This window comes from Chiloscyllium plagiosum, chromosome 10 (genome assembly GCF_004010195.1).
Source record: "Chiloscyllium plagiosum isolate BGI_BamShark_2017 chromosome 10, ASM401019v2, whole genome shotgun sequence".
In the NCBI taxonomy this organism is placed as follows: domain Eukaryota; kingdom Metazoa; phylum Chordata; class Chondrichthyes; order Orectolobiformes; family Hemiscylliidae; genus Chiloscyllium; species Chiloscyllium plagiosum.
The window spans coordinates 50,164,633-50,186,221 of NC_057719.1; the positions used below are offsets into that span (position 1 = coordinate 50,164,633).

A 21,589-nucleotide genomic window follows, 5' to 3' on the forward strand; every position below is an offset into this window, starting at 1 on the left:
AGCAGGGGGCTGGAAAACACAGCAAGCGAGGCAGAAGGTGGAGAAACCTCCTGATGCAGACCATATAAGAGTGGCAGATTTCCAACCCGAAAGGATATCTGTGAACAACATAGTTTTTAATGACAATTAACAATGGCTAGATGGTGGTCGTTAGGATGTAAAACTAACCTAGATTTTTTTTTTAAAAATTGATTTCAAATGCAACCATGTACCCAAAATATTAGCGTGGGGTTCTGGATTACTATTTCAGTGACATTATCACTGTGCCTAGCAGCTGCTACTTGCCTAGAACGTAGACATAGAGGTGGCAAGGGGAAACAACAGGTTGTGGAAAAGTGGATGTAGCAAACCAGGCAAGGCCTCCCAACTCTGGAAAGAGCAGCATGGTGGTTGAAGAGGATCGGGTAGCAAAGTGGCAGTGCAAGTGCAGTGAAGGAGTGGTAACCAAGGAGATATAGCTGCAGGAGGGGAAGCTCCTCTTTATCATTTATCATCTTTATCATCCAGCCTCCATGTACATCTTCTTGATTCCTTGCACTTTTCACTTCCAACAGATGGATCTGATAGACCTCTGGCAGAGCCATCTTGGAGCTGCGCTGTGCTGTTTTCCGCCAGTTCAAAATTATGTAGTTTGCCTCTTTGCACATGCAAACTCTTTGCACCACCTAGAAATGGTGTTTACAACCTTTCAACATATATTCAAGAATTGAAAAACACAAACATTTTTTGATCCTCATTTGTGGCCACATTTTTGTTTAACTTTCAAGTATGTTAGCTACAGTGTAAAATGACAGCTGAAGTTTGCAGCTTTGTGTAAGAAATTGAAGCAATGAAGTAAAGTATTGTAAACTGATTGCTTTAAACAAAAGCAAACTAAAGTTAAGTAGCTGCAAACAGTAGAAGTTAAATTCTGTTAAATAAGCGATAAACATTTTCTGATCTCAATATAGTCTGTGTATTGATGGTTTGGATCAGTGAAAATCACCATTTTACATAATTGAAAATACATCTTATTTTCATTGGTACATATGGTCAATTCAAGGAATACGAATAACATACATAAAAATGTACTTTATACAATGGTACAGTTTATCTAAATAAACTCCTAACATGTTTTTCTCTACTGTGATAAAAGTCCTAACGATGAAATAAATACTTTAATCAAATATGTTCAATTCTCAAAGAGTCAATAGGGTAACAGGTTACCTGTCGGACTGTAACTATACGGGTTCTTGGAGAAGAGTTGTTGGTCAGTGTCAAAATTAAGCCAGTTTTGAAGGGCACATAGTGGCTGCCTGTTTAAAAAAACCTTAGTATTACATATGATGATAGATAATAAAATTTAAACTGTTAAGCATGCAAGCAAAATTTGTTCTCATTACTTTCAGTTTTCTAAACAATTCAATATCTCACAGCCTGTTGGCATTTATCAGTTTTTCTTTTTCCAGTGTTTGCTTTAAAACAAGCAATAAATGACATACCAGATTAATGACCAAAAGGCAGTAAGTTCAACTTCATATGTTCAGGAGTGCACAATACATAGACAAAGGCTTTTAAAGCTAATGAAGGATAATAAGTCAATCATTTAAGTTTTTTTTCTGAAAGCATAATTTAGTATTTCACGACACTATTTATTTTTCTCAGGAATGACACACATACAATTTTCCTCCAGGGATTTGTAATTATTTTATTAGGATCATTTTTTAATAATTACCAGTTAAGTTGTTTTATGAGATCCTTTGCTCTTAAAAAAAGTTGCATTTTTGCAACTTCAATTAAGTAAAGCATTGCACTAACAAACATTTTTAAAAATCATATTTATTCAGTTGGTATGTATGCCATTTATGAAAATGTTGTTAAATTCATTAACGTGAAGAATTCTGAAAAAGGATATTATCAATTTGATAGATTTAAAATGCCAAGTTCATTATCAGGTTATTTGTTAACAAAGTATACAAGGTGTTACAAATTGAGGCATAAGATTTGATTTCAACCATATACAAGTAGCTTGGTTGTTATTGAATTAAAGTTTTGTCCACATTGTACAAAAGCAAGGAAACCTTCACAAGTCAATGGATAGGCCTCAGCCAAACTACTGCACTCAATTACTGTTACCATGCTTTAGGAAAGATGTCAAAGATTGCGAAGCAAACTTATGAAGGCTTTACAAAAATCTTCAGTATACTGGAGATATTAGACAAAATTGGATTCTTCTCCTAAAAGAAGAAATGGTTAAATAGAAATTGAATAGAATGGTTCAAAATTTTGATGGGTTTTATAATTGAATCAAGATAAACCTCCTGTCAGCAGGAAAAGTTTATAACCAGAAGATACAGATTTAAAATAGTATGGGAGCAATTGGATAGTTCTTTCACATAGTTAGCAAAAACGGCAGAGACTTTCTGTGCAGTAGAATTCTATAACTTTCTATTTTGGGCAGTAATAATGAAATCAATTCATAAAGATTATCATCACTCAGTTCTAGTATCAAAAGCAGGTGTCTCTCCACTTGTTTTTCCCCCAAATACAGCCATTCTTTGGCTTGCTTCAATTTACGCCAATCAGTTGTGTATTTGGGGTAGCCATTGTCCTTTAAATCTATGCCCACTAGGAAATGAACTGAGACTGCATGAACTCTTTATGTAGAACCCAAGCAGCCAGCTCAAGATTCAAACTCACATCCCAGGGATAATAGGCTAATGTTTCAATCAATCTCCTGCAGTCTCGCGTCTTTATTATTCCAGGTTCATTGAATTACATCTACAGTCCTATTTTTATGCAAACAATATACACACATACAATTTTTATAAAATAAAAATTTGACTCAACATTCAGAATGTCATATTAAAACTAGAAATCTTAATTTACCACAAAATGTCAGTGTTTGTAAATTCTCTCCAAGTTTTGCTGCAGCATGCCATCCTAAACAGATCTTCTGCAGACACATATGAAAAGATTCTTTCTACCAGCTCTTGTGGCAAAATTAATACAAAGTCAATGGATAATAAGGGACAGACTTCAGAGTAGATCTTTTTCAGTTGTGGCAGCTGAAAAACAAAGGGAAATCAAACTTCTTTTAAAAACCTGTATGATATAAAGTAGTTCTTGAAGACACTGTTGAAATAATTCCTTTAATGAAGGAAAAGACTCAATCATATAGCACCCATCACATTGCAAAGCAAATACAACTGGTTAATTATGGTATTTAATTGGACAAATGCTGTATCTAACTTGGACATGGAAATTAACTTCAATAAATGACCCCTATTATTTAAATAGTGCCATGGTATATTTTACATCCACCCAAATAGGAAGACAAAAGCTCAGTAAATGATTGGAGGATAGTAACATGTAGTAATGTCTCAGTGCTAAAAGAATCACACTAGATAATGAGCTTGAACCAATAGTTTTCTATCTCAGAACAAAAATCGACAGTAATTGAATCAAGTTCACATTTTACTGTGGTTTTAAACAACAACTGTACCGTCACTGAATCAGAGAATGACTCCAGCAGAGGTGGTGGTAATTTGGCCCATTACATCCATGCCAGCCTTCTATTAATTCCACTCACCCATCCTTTCCACATAAACTTATACATTTTTTTCTTTTCAGAGGCTTAGTTAATGCCTTTCAGGTGGACCTGCATCGGCAAACTCAGATTTTGTATTCCATATCTGAACCACTTGATGTGTCTGTATATCACCATTAATGTTTTTCCAACTGTTTGAAATTGATAACATCTCCAACAAAACTATATGCGTTATAAGCTTCCTTATTATGAGTATCAAATTAATTACTTTGGCCCAATCTGCTACATAAGTGCATTTCATGCAGTAATGACTTCCACTGCAATGTAGTGAAATTAGTTTTCTTTTTCATAATTTGACTAAGAGAAATAATTGTCCTGATTTTCCTGCCAGGGATGGGAAATGAACATTGGATTGCTCCCAAGTCTCATCTTTGCACATAGGAGAGCAGTCACTGCTCTTCGTTATCATGGAGATGAACTTTAATTGGCTTGAATATAGATTGGGATGGTCAATTAGCAGTCACTAAGACAAGTTAGAAAGAGAATGAGCCAGATTTAAATCCACCATGACAGTCATTCCTGCATGATTTGCTGGAATAAAGGTGGAGCAGGAGATGCAGAGACCTGAATAGTTGGGGAAAGTAGCCCCAGTATTGCAGATGCTCACCTGGAGCTCCTCTTCTTGCAAGACCTGGATAGAGATCACTAAGTACAAACCATTTGGCCCATAAAACTGGGATCACAACAGGAAGTGGTTGAATAATATTTTGCATTATGGTAAGTTGAGTGCACTGCTAAAATCATCAAAACAAACTTCTGGGTATTCAGCCTTTAGCATACACACCAGCTCAGGATGTACACTGCTCTTGCACATGAATGGAATATGTGCCCAGGGTATTTAGTCACCCCTAAGCAAGGCTAAGACACACAGACACAATCCAAGTCTAGAAAATGTAAACTTTTGAGAAATATTTTCTAAAAAGGAACTTTGGCAAAGCAACAAAGTGAGAAAAAAAATTAACGGATTGTCTAAATGCTGATCTTCAGTTGAAGCCACTTTCCACCCTTCCAACTCCATTTTGCTTCAGCCTCCTTCCTTTCACCATCACCTTTGGTCTGTATGTCCTTGACAGGTTTTCCATGGAAATTAATAAGTTGGAGATCATGGGTGTTTTACTGGAGGTGGGTAACATATGGAAAAATATCATGGGTGACTTGGTGATGGGAAAAATAAATCACTTGTGGACAACAGCACTTCTGGATAACAGCACTTCTGGATATAAAAAGTTAAGTGAGGGTTGAATTGGTGCAATGGGAATGTCTACCTCTAAGAGAGGAGGCATAGGTTCAAGTCCCATCTGGTGTGTAATAACATCTCTAATTTAAAGATTTGATTTGAAGAAAATAACTTCTCAAGAAGAAATTATCTTAATTGAAAACCATTGGAGTGTATAATTGATCAGTAATGGTTTACTGAATTCTATTTTCTGGAGACAGTAGTGTAGATACAGTCTTCTCTTTTAAGAACACTTCCCCTGTGGCAATGAAGTCTTTCAGTGAGTTTTTGACTCAAAACATTTAAGTTGGATTTTACAGAGAGTGCAAAGGCTAACGACAATGTGGGAGGTTTTCTATGACTGTTGATGCTCAAAACCAATATCTTTTAGACCTTCTTTCAAAGTCATAGGACTTCTGTCTGAAGCCACTTCAGACTCCACTCAAGGCATAGTAATAATGTCACTGATTAAGTAAGCCAGAAGTCCAAACTGATGTACTGAGGACATGTCAGAGAGTGATAGAGATGTACAGCACGGAAACAGACCCTTGGTCCAACTCATCCATGTCGAACAGATATCCTAACCTAATCCAGTCCCATATGCCAGCACTTGGCCCACATCCCGTTATTGTCAGAGCCTCTACTATCTCCTCCTTGTCTCCTTCATATTTTAATCATTATTATTCCCCACATCCACATGCATACTTTTTAAATTCTCTTGTTAGGTATCATGATGCCAGTCCATTATCAGTCTGAACTGAATTGAATTTATTGTCACGTGTACAGAGGCACAGTGAAAAGCTTTCTCTTGCAAGCAATCAGGCAGATCTGAGTGAAGTAACATAGATAAGTAAATAATAGGTAAACAGTGGCAAAAAAACACAAACATACGGGTACACACGAACGTAGTTTCCTCCGAGACAAACTGAAGGAATCAATTAATTGCTGATTTGGAGAGTGTTGCCACCCCAGCTGCACAAACTTATTAATATGGGATGGAACTTTTAAATCAACACAATTATCGAAATGTAATTTAAAGATCCTAGTAGAGAAATTAAACTTGCAATGCATGATAAGTTAAACTTTAAGTGACAAACATTTGACAAGTTGCTTTATCCGTGTCACAGAAAAAGCAATTCAATACCAAAGATGTGGCTGCCGACAATTATAAACCGAGAAAAAACATCTGGTGAATATTTCCCCATGCTTCACTCTATTTTATAGTTAAAATTGATGATACAAAATGATGTAGCATATCAAATAGAAAATCCAAAACACACACTTCCAAAAGGTTATAGTGATCAACAAAAAAGTACTGGAAAACAGTGAATATTGTGATTGTGTATCATCCTACATATACACCTGTATTTATTTGGACGGTTAAGTGAACTACTTTAGCCTTAAAACAAAGAACTGCGGGTGCTGGGGATGTGAAACAAAAAAAAACAGAAAATTCCTGGCGAAACTTCATCAGAACAGTCACTGGACTTGAAACGTTAACTTCTGCTTTGCGTTCCCACAGATCCTCCAGACCTGCAGAGCTTCACCGGCAATTTCTGTTTTTATTTATCCTTATTCTACCGAAAGGGAAGGTAGGTAACTCTGAAGATGGACGAGGGAGATCCAGTAGATGTAGTGTACCTGGACTTTCAGTAAGCTTTTGATAAAGTCCCACACAGGAGGTTAGTGAGCAAAATTAGGACGCATGGTATTGGGGGCAAAGTACTAGATTGGATTGAAAATTGGTTGGCTGATAGGAAACAAAGGGTAGTGATAAACGGCTCCATTTCGGAATGGCAGGCAGTGACCAGTGGGGTACTGCAGGGATCCGTGCTGGGACCGCAGCTTTTTACAATAAATGTTAATTATATAGAAGATGGTATCAGCAATAACATTTGCAAATTTGCTGATGATACAAAGCTGGGTGGCAGGGTGAAATGTGATGAAGATGTTAGGAGATTACAGATGACCTGGACAAGTTAGGTGAGTGGGCAGATGCATGGCAGATGCAGTTTAATGTGGATAAATGTATGGTTATCCACTTTGGTGGCAAGAACAGGAAGGCAGATTACTACCTCAATGGAATCAATTTAGGTAAAGGGGCAGTACAGAGAGATCTGGGTGTTCTTGTACACCAGTCAATGAAGGCAAGCATGCAGGTACAGCAGGTAGTGAAGAAGGCTAATAGCATGCTGGCCTTCATAACAAGAGGAATTGAGTATAGAAGCAAAGAGGTGCTTCTGTAGTTGTACAGGGCCCTGGTGAGACCACACCTGGAGTACTGCATGCAGTTCTGGTCTCCAAATTTGAGGAAAGACATTCTGGCTATTGAGGGAGTGCAGCGTAGGTTCACAAGGTCAATTCCTGGAATGGCGGGATTACCTTACACTGAAAGACTGAAGTGACTGGGCTTGTATACCCTTGAGTTTAGAAGACTGAGAGGGGATCTGATTGAGACATATAAGATTATGAAAGGATTGGACACTCTGGAGGCAGGAAACATGTTTCCGCTGATGGGTGAGTGCCGAACCAGAGGACACAGCTTAAAAATACGGGGTAGACCATTTAGGACTGAGATGAGGAGAAACATCTTCACCCAGAGAGTGGTGGCTGTGTGGAATGCTCTGCCCCAGAGGGCAGTGGAGGCCCAGTCTCTGGATTCATTTAAGAAAGAGTTGGATAGAGCTCTCAAAGATAGTGGAATCAAGGGTTATGGAGATAAGGCAGGAACAGGATACTGATTAGGAATGATCAGCCATGATCATGTTGAATGGCGGTGCAGGCTCGAAGGGCTGAATGGCCTACTCCTGCACCTATTGTCTATTAGAAGCAGAAGCATTTCTACCTGACATACACGAAGCAAACGCGACAACGCTTCGTCCTGTTCCTGTGCAGTGAGGGAGATGAATGCAGAGAAGATCAGGTCCATTTTTTCCTCGAATGAAGGCTCCATGCCCGGTTTGAGTGTACGGGAGTTTGTTGTGGGACCTGCCGGCGGAGGCCAGGCCGGTCACCAGCCCCACGACAGGAGTTTGTTGTGGGGCCTGCCGGCGGAGGCCAGGCCGGTAACCACAGCAACGGGCGACTCTGGGCGTCACCAACCCTCATTAATTGAGAGTGGCGGTTAGAGGAATGCTCAGGGTTACTAGGATCACGGATACTGAGATTTCTGAATTAGTACAAATTTATAACAGTCTAACTGCACCTAAAATAAAGCAAGCACTTTCATTCTTGGGTTTATCCGATTTTTTTTTCCTTGAGAAATGGTTTATTTAATAATTAATCATTCCCCGTCCGCTCATCCTGCTCTGAATCCCACAACGCCTAGTGAGCACTGTCACGAGTTTAACGATATGGTATGTGAAAAACTACATGAGATCATTAACTTCGTATTCGCCGTTTTTATGATTTTATATTAGAATGCAGCAGCAAGATTCAGCTTTTCGTGTAAAAAAAATAGTACGCCCAACGTGGGGCTCGAACCCACGACCCTGGGATTAAGAGTCCCATGCTCTACCGACTGAGCTAGCCGGGCTACTACTGAGTAAAATATATGATCATTATTTATAATTTATTCAAAAGACGTTGTACTTGCATTTTATATTAGACTTCAAAATGTAATTATTCCTCTCTCCATAAATGCTATCAGAACTGTTGAGTTTCTCTAGCATTTTCTCTTTTTATTTCAGATTTCCAGCAGAATTGAAGTATCTTGATTTTATATTAGTAGTTAATCACTTTTTGGTGCACACCCCACCAACAATTTCTACAGTCTCACCCTTTACAGAAAACATTTCATTTCCACAATTTTGTCACAATATTTTGTCAATATTTACTAATCAAATTGACCATGTGAACACATAATTTGAATCCTTTCAGTAAGTAGAGTCATAGAGATATACAGCACAGAAACAGACTCTTTGGTCCAACTCATCCATGCCGACCAGATATCCTAACCTAATCTAGTCACATTTACCAGCATTTGGCCCATATCGCTCTAAACCCTTCCTATTCATATACCCATCCAGATGCCTTTTAAATGCTATAATTGTACCAACCTGCACCACTTCGTCTGGCAGCTCATTCCATACACACACCACCCTCTGTGTGAAAAGGTTGCCCCTTTAGGTCCCTTTTATATCTTTCCCCACCACCCGAAATGTGTGACCTCTCATTCTAGACTACTCCACCCCAGATAGAAGACCTTGTCTATTTAACCTATCCACGCCCCTCATGATTTTATACACCGCTATAAGATCACCCCTCAGCCTCCGACACTTCAGGGAAAACAGCCCCAGCCTAGTCAGCCCCTCCCAATAGCTCAATCCTCCAACCCTGGCAACATCCTTGTAAATTTTTTCTGAACCCTTTCAAGTTTCACAAATTCCTAATGAAAGACCAGAATTGAATGCAATATTCCAAACCTGGCCTTACCAATGTCCTGTAAAGCCAAAACGTGACCTCCCAACTCCTATACACAATGCTCTAATCAATAAAGGAAAGCATACCAAACGTCGCCTTCACTGTCCTATCTACCTGCGATTCTACTCTCAAGGGACTATGAACCTGAACTCCAAGGTCTCTGTTAGTTGACTGTAATTTTGTAGTTGAATACTTTGGATTCAAAATTGCACTACGTCGAGTTTTTTAGATTAATCTGTAATTTTTGCAGTGTTGTTTGGGTTACTTTGTCATATTGCAAAAAATATTTTATAAGTATATACTTATACATACTTTATTTTCTGTAATCTTTTTTACACTACCCAGGCTTGAAAGCCAGTTGCTTTCTCCCTCAGCAGTTGTAGTCTGTAGCTTTTGACTTTGCTCCCAGTCCTTCTCAGCTTTGCCTCTGCTTTTAGCATTTAACATTATAACACTTTTCCTGTTAGTCCCACTCAGTCTTTTTTCCTAACCACCACTGGGTTATATCTCCCGATAAGCATGTTATTGCGGCTTTCAGAGACATTTTAATTATATCATCACTCTATCATAGCATATCGGCTTAAGCTATTATACCCAATTTTACATTGAATCACTTGAAGCATGGCACACCACTAGAAATATGCTGTTCTTTGCTGTAATCTAATATTTAATGTTATCCCAGACACTGATGTGCCTATAGATATAATGTTTGTAAATAGTAGCTAGTTATAATAAATGTCTGAGCTGCAAGAAGGTCAGGAGGACTGGTCCGAAAGCTTGTGATTTCAAATAAACCTGTTGGAGTATAACTTGGTGTCGTGTGATATCTGACCTTATTTTCCCATCCCAGTCCAACACTGGCACCTCCACATCATATGCGAGAAAGAGTTTCTGTTTTGACTCCAGCAACTGTTATTCTCTGCACACAGATGCTGCCAGACCTGCTGAGTTTCTCCAGCATTCTGTGTTTCAGATTTCAGGCATCGCCAGTATTTTGCTTTTATTATGTAGTAAATAACTCTTGGATTCTTCAATACCACGTTATTTGCATACAGTTTCCTATTGTGAAATAGCATACGGACTGCTGCATTATGTAAGATGCCCTTGCAGAGTCATAGAGATGTACAGCATGTAAACAGACCCTTTGGTCCAACTCATCCATGTTGACCAGATATCCTAACTTAACCTGGTCCCATTTGCCAGCATATGGCCCATATCCCTTTAAACCTTCCTATTCATATGCCCATCTAGATACCATTTAAATGTTGTAATTGTACCAGCCTCCATGACTTCCTCTGGCAGCTCATTCCATAAATGCACTTCCCTCTGTGTCAGAAATCTGCCCTTTAGGTCTCTTCTATATCTTTCCCCTCTCTCCCTAAACCAATGCCCTCCAGTTCTGGACTCCCTCAACCCAGGCAAAAGACCTTGGCTTATTTACCCTGTCCATGTCCCACTGGTCTCCGATGCTCTGGGAAAACAGCTCCAGCCTATTCTGCCTGCTTCCTATAGGTGGAACCCTCCAACCCTGGCAACATCCTTATAAATCTTTTCTGAACCCTTTCAAGTTTCACAACATCTTTCCTATAAGAGAGAGACTAGAATTGCACATAATATTCCAAAAGTAGCCTAACCAATGTCCTGTACAGCCACAACATGATCTCCCAACCCCGATACTCAAACCTCTGACCATTAAAGGAATGCATACTAAATGCCTTCTTCACTGTCCTATCCACCTGAGACTCCACTTTCAAAGAACCATGAACCTGCACTCCAAGGTCTCTTTGTTCAGCAACACTTTGCCATTAAGTGTATGAGTCCTGCCCTGATTTGCCTTTCCAAAATGCAACACCTCACATTTATCTAAATCAGTATTTCTCAACAGGGGCGGAAGTGCCCCTGAGGGGCGTTTGCCTTCCTTCGGTGGGCGTTGAAGTCAAAGGGGGCGGCAAGGGGGCACTGAACGTCTTTGTAGAGAGCTTACCAATCACTTGGAAGACTGCCGTGCCCTTGAAGATCATTGCTGTGTGCAGATGAATAGTTGTACAACATGAGTCTGTTATTTTCCCTGCACCCATGGTGGCATGCGCTCTGATTGGTTGCTGCGCTACTACTGATAGTCTTTTCTGTGAACGGCAAACCATTTGAACTCGCTCGCAGTTGGCTCTGATCCTACTGCCGAGATCAATGTCACCTAACTCGTGTCGCTTCTAGGAAGACGAAACTGCAGCTTTTCAACTGTTCTACCGGGTGGCAGAATGAATGCACATTACAGCTAATTAGCCAATCAAATTTTGCCACTTGTCTGAGCATCTTAAAATTATCATGATAAGGTAATACCCATGATTCCATCAGGGTATGTGAGCGACTGTGTAAAAATGGCCTCATCGAGTAAGAAAAAGTGCAGGCAGTATAGCATGGATTATTTGCAACATGGCTTTATTCAGTCTCCCTCTAATAAGCAGTTACCACTCTTGCTCTGTGAACAAAGTTTTTCCAATGAGGCCATGAAGTTTTCCTGTCTTATTAAACATTTGGAAAAGAAACACAGTGACAAAAAGGACAAAGATTTGGCATATTTTCAAACATTAAAGAATAAATTAAATCAGCAACCAACGATTTCCATTCCTTTTTCAAAGATGGGAGCCACAAATGTGGATGGCCTTGTGGCATCATACAACATAGCAAAGCTAATTGCAAAATGTGGTAAACCTCATTCCGTGGGTGAATCGTTGGTGCTTCCAGCAACCGTGCTACATCAGGAACCATCAATGATTATCAAGCGTATTTCTCTCAGCAACAATTCCGTGAGAAGGCGCATCAATGAAATGGCCTCAAATGCTGAGGATAAATTATGTTCCCTTTTGATTTCGAAAGAAATCGTGGAAATCAAGCTTTACTTTTGGGGTACGTACGCTTTATCGACAAAATGAAATACGAGAAAAACTACTTTTAGCTCTGGCCCTACCGACAGATACCAAAGGTAAGACTATCTTTGACTGCGTCAAGGATTATTTTGATAAAAAGTCTGTTCCCCTCAAAAACATTGTTGCTTGTGCTACAGATGGCGCGCGTGCTATGACTGGCCAACATCGGAGATTTGTCGCATTATTAAAGAGAGAAGTACCACATGTTTTCACAGCACACTGCATTATCCATCGGCAGCATCTGGCTGCAAAGAAACTTAGTGAAGCCTTCAACTATTCTCCACAAATGGTGATAGATGTGGTAAATTATTTAAAGAGACATGTTCTGAATGAACGGCTTCTCCGCCAACTCTGTAAAGATAAAGAAGATGAATTTCTGCAATCGCTGCTACACACAGAAGTGAGATGGCTCTCAATCGTTTCCATGAAACTATTCCACCCATCATCAAATTCCTACACAGAAATAATGAAAACCTTCGTATGAAAGCCGAAACCGTAAAACACGACTGTGCATATCTCACGGATATATTCGATAAGTGCAATTCACTGATCGTGCAGATACAAAGAGATAATGTGAGTTTCATAAAGGCAAGGAATGCTGTTACATCTTTTATTGCGAAACTTGATCTCTTTCATCGGAATATCAGTCGTCGTGAGTTTTACCAGTTCCCGAGTTTAAACAATATCGCAGAGGATGTTACTGATGATCAATTACTTATCTACTCAGCTCACATTCGTGCACTGCAGGATGATATGAAAATACGATTTGCTGAACTTATTATCTTATTGAAATGGCTGACTGACCCCTTTATCTCACGCGCAGAAGAAATGGACATTCTCCTTCAGGAAGAAATGATAGAGCTCCAAAATGATACTGCAATGAAAATTCAGATTTCGTAAATGGGTGAGCTCCTTTTTTTGGATTCAAGATGCCATCTGATGATGTTTCCCGCTATTAAGCGAAGAGGCAAAGCGGTTTGCACGACCATTTCCTACTTCTTATTTGGTTGAGAAAGGATTCAGTGCCATTGCCAGAATACAAGATAAGACCCGCAATCGCATGGATGTTGTTCAGCGTGGTGACCTGAGATTGCTTTTGACAAAAATTGAACCAGATGTATATGATTTAGCAAGACAACATGAACCACAAGGATAGCATTGACTATTTTGCTACCACAGACTAAATTTTATACAGAGTGAGCCAAAAGTAGGTGGACAGTAAGAACAGTAATAAATTATCATATTTATTTTTTGTTGTATATAAAACACATTTCACTAAAGTTTTCTATTTTCAGCACTGCAGTGTATAGCAGTTATATGTGCAAAAACAGTCTTTGCTGATTTGGGGGCATTGTATGATTTCAAGGATAAGAAGGGGGCATTGAATACTGAAAGGTTGAGAAACACTGATCTAAATTAAACGCCATCTGCCACTGCTCCGCTCATTGGCTCATCTGATCAAGATCTCATTGTACTTTGACGTAACCTTTTCGCTGTCCTCAACACCTTCAATTTTGGTGTCATCTGAAACTTACTAACTATACCTCCAATGTTCACATCAAAATAATTAACAAATGAAAGCAAAATTCATATTATCTCCTTCCCATTGGAAATAGTTTTCTTCAGGTTTCATAATTGCCCTTGACCTCCCCGACATTTCAGTTCCCAATCTGACTCCACCTCATCCTTGCTTAAAATAGTTTGTTCTTGTTTTGCTCGTCCTTTTCGAATCTTGATTATCTGGGCCGACATGACACCAATTGTTAAACATGATTTGGAGATGCCGGTGTTGGACTGGGGTGTACAAACTTAAAAATCACACAACACCAGGTTATAGTCCACCAGGTTTAATTGGAAGCACTAACTTTCAAAGCGCTGCTCTTTCATCAGGTGGTTGTGGAGAACACGATTATAAGACGCAGAGTTTATAGCAAAATAATTTATATCACACTGTAAACTTTTGGTATAAATTCTGTGTCTTACAATCATGTACTCCACAACCACCTGATGAAGGAGCAGCGTTTCGAAAGCTAGTGCTTCCAATTAAACCTGTTGGACTATAACCTGGTGTTGTGTGATTTTAACTTCTCATGTCTTGAGTTTCGTGTTCGCTCAGTTTCTACGTAGTTTTTTTTTAGCCTACAGTCGATTGTGTACTGTATTTTAATTTCTTACTAATCTCTCATGACTTCCCCGAACCACTTGCTACATTATTGTCAATCAAAAAATACCCAAACTTATCACATCAATTGTGACAACAAATCCACTTCATTTAAGATTACTGCCACATTACAATAAATCTGCTAACATCGTATGTTCAGTTTGGGTGGACGAGCAGGTTGACTCTGCGAAGGGGCAAAGCAGAGGGGGAGACGTGGAGTTTATGCTGTGGTCCGCACATTATAGTTCTGCAGAGAAATAAACTGATAAAAATTAACCTTCAACCTTTAAAAGTCATCATTAAACGCACAAAGTAAAAACAGCTATACAGACCATTGTACTGACCTCTTCACAGTGTTTTGAGAATCTCGGATCCAGTTCTCCTTCGATAGCTCAGCTGGTAGAGCGGAGGACTGTAGAGTTAACAGAGACATCCTTAGGTCGCTGGTTCGATTCCGGCTCGAAGGAGATCCATTTTAATGGAATGACTTCTATGTGCTGGTTGCTGTTTGTGTTAAACCGAATCCCAAATGAATTTTTTGATCGACTTAATTCTAATTTCACTCTCTTCCACCAGATTGGAGTCGGGCAGCAGGTCAGCAATCCTGACTCATGCGTGTTACTGAATCGCCGGGATTTAAAGTGTATTCATGCTCAACAGCAACGTGTGACCAATCACACACCACGGTGTGTCAAACACACATTACGACATTTGAAGATCTGAGTAGTGGCCCGGCTAGCTCAGTCGGTAGAGCATGGGACTCTTAATCCCAGGGTCGTGGGTTCGAGCCCCACGTTGGGCGCTAATTTTTTTTATTTCTTAGTGTATTTATATTGTCTTTTACCTTTGAAAAACTCAGGTAGTTAACAGAAAAACGCTCGGACGCAAAAAGCTATCTTGCTAACTATATATATATATATGCTAACTATATATATGCGTGGGAATTTTCTGCACATAAGCATTTACGAACCAGAAAGAAAGGCAGGCGCAAACACAGAGTTACAAACAGTGTGAAATTGGATGTTAAAAAAGTCTGATCCAATGCGTTTAACACAACCATCAAAAGACTGCAGTTGTTTATGTGTAAAAAAGACCCAGGTGAGTAAATTATGGCAAAAATAGTAATCCTAGTAAAGAGGAAAGGATATTCGGGTCAGCTGAGAATGGGGCACTGGTCAAAGCAGCGCGGGTATATCAAAAAGAAAATGTTGGACAAATATTGTTGGAAATACTCGACAGGCCAGGCAGGATTTGTTAATGATACAAGGGGATTTTTTTTCATCTGTACTTTCATTGACCTGAAATCTTTACCATAGAGAAATAACTTTCTTTCTTCAGATGCTGACAATAAATTTCTAATCTATTCTATCTATTCATATCCACTTGTAAATTTCTTATTGTTTTATTGCAACTTACTTTCCCACTTATTTCGATTTGGAGATGCCGGTGTTGGACTGGGATGTACAAAGTTAAAAATCACACAACACCAGGTTATAGTCCAACAGGTTTAATTGGAAGCACACTAGCTTTCGGAGCGACGCTCCTTCATCAGGTGATTGTGGAGGGCTCGATCGTAACACAGAATTTATAGCAAAAATTTACAGTGTGATTTAACTGAAATTATACATTGAAAAATTAATTGTCTGTTAAGCCTTTCATCAGTTAGAATACAGTGAAAGTTTCACTTCTTTCATGTGTAAATCACAAAACCTTTTTTTATAAAAAGTTGCATTCTCAGGTTACCTGTTAACAATGGTGATAGCTAGACAATATGTTGAAGGTGTTGGCCCCCTGTGTTCTCTGTCTATGCCATGATGTTTAGATTGATTCTAATCTAAGAAGTGAGGTAACGGAGTTTTACATAAATTCATGCAGTTTTTGAGCTCAGAGTTCTACATGAATGCATGCAGTTTTTGAGCAAAGTACAATGTAACCCTGAAAGTACAAATTCACCCCACAAAAATATATGTGTGCAAGTGGGTCTATGTCTGTCTGTGTGGGGGCTGTGAGTGTGAGAAAGTGTATGTGTGTGTGTAGTGAGTGCAGAGTGTCTTAAGTCTGTGAGGGGGTGCATGTGTGAGTGTGGGAGTGTGTGTGTCTGTAAGGGTGTGTGGGGGTGTCTGGTGTGCGTGTCTATGTGTATGTGTGTCCATGTGTATGTGTGCATAGGAGTGCCTGTGTGTGTGTGTGTGTATATATAGTGCAATGGTGGTCACCTGTAATGTGACATGAACCCAAGGTCCCGGTTGAGGCCCTCCCTATGGGTACTGAACTTAGCTATCAGCCTCTGCTCGGCCACTTTTCTCTGCTGCCTGTCCCGAAGTCCACCGCGGAGGATGGTCACCCGAAGGTCAGAGGCTGAATGTCCTGGACCACCGAAGGGTTCCCCAACTGGGAGGGAACCCTCCTGTCTGTTGATTGTTGTGCGGTGCCCATTCATCCGTTGTCGTAGCCTTTGCTCGGTTTTCTTCTCTGTCCAGTTTGTAATGGGAGTTTTTTTTTCTTCTTAAACAGTTTGAGACTCTCCCATACTTCATGTAAGCTCCATCATGTCAAGTTCCCATAAAGTCTTACAGGTCTCAATTAGATCACTTCTCATTCTTCTAAATTTTAACCTGTTTATGTCTAACCTGCTTAACTTTTCCTCATAGGTGAACCACTTCATCCAAGGAAACAGTGCAGACCTTTCTTTGAACTGGTTCCACCCTTGCATGGTGCTACTGATGAAGTGTCACCCTCCCCTCCTGGCACCTTCCCCTGCCACCACAGGAATCGCAAAACCTGTGCCCATACCTCTCCCCTCACCTGTGTCCAAGGCCCCACATGTATCAGAATTTTACCTGCACTTCCACACATGTCATTTACTGTATCTGTTGCTCCTGATGCAGTCTCCTATATAATGGGGAGACAGGATGCTTCCTTACAGAGCACTTCAGAGAACATCTCCGGGCCACATGCATCAGCCCACCCCATCTCCCCGTGGCCAAACACTTTAACTCCCCCTCCCACTCCACCAAGGACATGCAGATCCTGGGCCTCCTCCATTGCTACACTCTAACCACCCGATGCCAGGAGGAAAACACCTCATCTTCCACCTTCTAACCACACGGCATGAATGTTACCTCATTAGTTACCTCATTTCCCCTCTCCCCCATCTTATCCTAGTTTCAACCTTCAAACTGCTCTCTTGACCTGTCCTACCTGTCCATCTTTCTTCCCACCTATCTGCTCCATCCTCCTCTCTGACCTATCACCATTACCCCTACCTCCATCTACCTCTCGTACTCTCAGCTACCTTCCCATCAGCCCCACCACACTCTCATTTATCTCTTTAACCCCTCGGCTCAGAAGCCTCATTTCTGTTGAAGGGCTCTGGCCTGAAATGTCGATTCTCCTGCTCACTGTACTACGGTATTGGTGAACCATCCTCAAGTCACTGGTTATGTCGAATATCATATTATCTATCATATCTAAAGAGCCACTTAATCAACTATCCAAAAATTCATTACGAATAGATTTCTGTCGACATTGGGTAGCCATACACGTGGACACTAAAATCTAACATTCCCAACAAGATAAGAAAAACCTTGTCATTCTTGACTATCTACCTGGAGAATTGGTGTGTGATGCATCATGAGAAAGGTCTACTTGATATCTTCTTGGTTACCCATGGCTGTAAATTGAATGTCCATTACTTTGAATTTAATTTATTTAAAGTTTTATTTGCTCTCAAGCCTCTTCAATGGCAGCGTGTTCCAATGCATTATAACTAGTACTGGGCCTAGTCTGAGTGCACTATCAGAGTAACTCTCTAATGAAACTTTTCAACTAATGTAGTTCTTCTTTGGATACAAAATCTTTCATGGTGTTTCTGGCCCGATTTATCAGAGTGTAATAAAACCTTTTAGAGACTTAATCCAAAGTCACTCCTTGTTTTCTTTAATATCTAAGCATATGATTCCTGAAGAAGGGCTTATGCCCGAAACGTCAATTCTCCTGTTCCTTGGATGCTGCCTGACCTGCTGCGCTTTTCCAGCAACACATTTTCAGATATGTATTTAAAAGCCTGCCTTCCAATTTTAAAATAGCGTTTTTCTTTGATCTAAAGTTGCATAGAAGCCCCCCCCCCCTCACAGATAATCATTAACATTCATAATGAAAATGTCTGTTAGTTTCTCTTTGTGGTACCAATAGAATATTGGAGGATCTGCTTTAAGCCAAATCCCACCAACTATCAGATTACTGTTTCAAAAGAATAACAAAACAAAGTCACTCAGACAATACTCATGCACTTCCTGATGGGACTTGAATTCTAGCTGTTACATTTTAAGTAGCCTTGGTATTTCCAAGAAAAGCCCCTACACAATAGAATTGCAAGTTATTGCCACCTTGTAAAAGATTGCGTTAATGTCTCTGAGGCATCAATAGACTGCAATATGCTAGTCTCAATGGTAACTACTTTCACCTCCAATCCTCTCAGAAACAAAAAAGACACATGATGCTGAGATCAACTGCCTTTTAACTGTACAATTTTAAAATGCTTCATTCAATATATGGAATATATATTAAACAAAAACCTGAACTTTGGGTTGCAATGGAAAAGCTTCTGGTTTGAAACTAAAAGTGAGCTATCTATATTTGGAGTCTTTGCAAGTAATCAACCTTCTTTTAATCAAAACAAGAGGGTAGAACTTGTATTTCAATAACTTTCCTTAAACCCATATTCACAAAAGGAATTCCAGACTGCTAACTTCAGCTTTATACTTGATTGCAAAAGCAAGGACACTAATGAACATGCATCCCTTAGTTGTTTTGTACTCATGTTGGTGCTAATAATTTGTTTGTTCTTCTCAATTTCATCTGGCCTTGCATGTCTGTGAACATACCTATCTTGCAAAGCATTTTCTCCCTGCCTAGGGGTGTGTGAAACAAACCCCATTTTGGTTTAGCTTGAGGATAGTGTTGTTGTAGTTTCCACAATATCAACAAACAGAGAGAATGGTGAAATATGTATTACTTAAAAGATCTCACAATTGTAGGTAACACAGAACCAACTGAGAAACACTAAACACTCCCTGCGTCATCCAATCCAAAAAAACACTTGTTAAATTTCCATAGCTCCCTTCTATCTCAGCTCTCTGCTGACACATGACTGTGCAGTGAATCACAGGTCAAATCACATCATCAAGTTTGCTGATGATACAACCGTAGTGGGTCTCATCAGCACGAACAATGAGTCAGCATACAGAGAGGAGGTGCAGTGTCTAACAGGTTTGTGCAGAGCCAACAACCTGTCTCTAAAAGTGGACAAGACGAAAGAGATGGTTGTTGACTTCAGGAGGACACGGAGCGCTCACTCTCTGCTGGACATTAACAGCTCCCCCGTGGAGATCGTGAAAAACACCAAATTTCTTGGCGTACACCTGGTGGAGAATCTTACCTGGACCCTCAACACCAGCTCCATAGCCAAGAAAGCCCAGTACCTCTCTACTTTCTGCGCAGGCTGAGGAAAGCCCACCTCCCACTCCCCATCCTGACCATTTTCTGCAGAGGATTCATTGAGAGTACCCTGAGCTGTTGCATCACTGCCTGGTTTGGGAATTGCACTGTCTCGGATCGTAAGACCCTACAACAGATAGCAAGGACAGCTGAGAAGATCACTGGGGTCTCTCTCTTCCCTCCATTACAGATATTTACATGACGTGCTGCACCTAAAAGGTTAAGAGCATTGTGGAAGAGCCCACACATACCTCACTCAAACTCTTTTCCCTCCTGCCAGAAAATACTGGAGCATTCAGTCTCTCATGGCCAGACTGTGCAACAATTTCTTCCCCCAAGCCATCAAGCTCCTTAACACAGTACGCTCAGACTCTTTCCCATCTGAAATTCTTTGCATGACTTTGAATTGCTGCTAGAAAAATGTCTTTTATTTATCATTCTTCTAATACACTGTAACTTGCATGCTTTGCACTTCTTATGTATGATGCCGTGTACGATTATGTAATTTGTGCTGTCCATATAGCACCCTCGCTCCTGGACGAACGCTATCTCGATTTTACTGTATCAGTTGTATTTAGTAGAAATGACAAATAAAAAACTACTCTCTCTACTCACTCTCTCTCTTTCTATATATATCTATCACCTGCTGCTTTAGATGGTTTCAGAAATATTTCCTTTTCAAACACTTCTTACCCTATATAAAAAAATGCATCACTCACAATCAGTTGACCAAACATTTCAGGAATAACTTGCTAAAAGACCTAAGATGTTATTCAACATCATGTTTCATGTAGTAGTGGAATCCACTTAAATTTTGATCACTAAATTTAAGTTGTTATTTAAACTTAACAAGTTCTGGTGTTAATTTAATATGTCTTAGCAGGGACAACTTTCTCTGTGCAAATTCATCGATGATGACAAGATTGCTTGTATCCTATTATCCTGGTGTATACACTAAATTCTTTCCAGCTACCTAACTTTTTCTTGGGCTTATTAATTTCTTTTCAAATTTGTTTGTAGCATTAGAATTCAATCATAAGGATTTATATTTCTCATGATCCACTCCACAAACTATGGATGTACATCTACTGTTCCAGACGATACAAATGAATGAGTCCATAACAAAAACATTAATTACTTGGCTCAAACTCTTTGCAATTAGAACATCTCTCGCTACCTGATTGGTATCACCAACTTCTCATTCAGAACATTCAGTCACAATATGTAATTTCAAAAACTTTATTAACCAGCTTCAAAGAATTCTTTGAAAAATGGTATTTTGAGTGACATATAAAACATCTGATTGCTTCCCAAGCAGTTTCCAATTTTGTTGTCTGTTATGATTGCCAAATATAATTATGATTTTCCTTTTATATATATGGTTGTGGACTTTATCTCGATGGTGTTGATTCCCTCTTTTCTTCATGCAACTGGTGAAAGTTCCATTTGAGTTACGAATGCTATTCCAGAAACATTTTTAAGGCTCCCAACCTTTGCTCCAAACATTTACTTCTTTCAGAAAATATAATTCCAATTAACATTAGGAGTTTATCCATGACTGACACTTTAACATAGTCGATCAATCAAGACAAGTACTGAGTTTGGGATCTCCAAGTAGAATCCTTTCAGTCTCAAACATAGTTTATTAAATTCTATTACATATTCTTACGTGGAATAATTTCTCAAAGTCTGACCAGCTTCATACATGTTTAATGGATAGTATTTTAAAATAAATTTTGTCCATATATGATAAGATTATCCAAACCTTGCTCAAT

General features: G+C 39.5%; 1 protein-coding gene, 3 non-coding genes and 1 pseudogene across 4 annotated transcripts in view; 3 read left to right on the forward strand and 2 right to left on the reverse strand.

Moving 5' to 3' along the window:
- The window catches only part of LOC122553932 (F-box/WD repeat-containing protein 7-like), a 49,988-nt gene extending 41,908 nt beyond the window's left edge, over positions 1 to 8,080 (reverse strand). The window contains exons 1-3 of the mRNA XM_043698438.1: positions 7,660 to 8,080; positions 2,869 to 3,047; positions 1,207 to 1,295 (exon numbers count right to left, since the gene is read on the reverse strand). Of these exons, the coding sequence (XP_043554373.1) occupies positions 1,207 to 1,295; positions 2,869 to 3,047; positions 7,660 to 7,758 (367 nt within the window). The 5' untranslated portion in view covers positions 7,759 to 8,080. The remainder of the gene's footprint in view (positions 1 to 1,206; positions 1,296 to 2,868; positions 3,048 to 7,659) is intronic.
- A 187-nt stretch (positions 8,081 to 8,267) lies between these two features.
- trnak-cuu lies at positions 8,268 to 8,340 on the reverse strand. The gene has a single exon. It is a non-coding gene; the product is annotated as a tRNA-Lys (tRNA).
- Positions 8,341 to 11,605: 3,265 nt separating this feature from the next.
- On the forward strand, positions 11,606 to 12,687 carry LOC122553934 (annotated as a pseudogene).
- A 2,009-nt stretch (positions 12,688 to 14,696) lies between these two features.
- On the forward strand, positions 14,697 to 14,782 carry trnay-gua. The gene is given in 2 exon segments: positions 14,697 to 14,733; positions 14,747 to 14,782. It is a non-coding gene; the product is annotated as a tRNA-Tyr (tRNA).
- A 262-nt stretch (positions 14,783 to 15,044) lies between these two features.
- On the forward strand, positions 15,045 to 15,117 carry trnak-cuu. The gene has a single exon. It is a non-coding gene; the product is annotated as a tRNA-Lys (tRNA).
- The last annotated feature ends 6,472 nt before the right edge of the window (positions 15,118 to 21,589 follow it).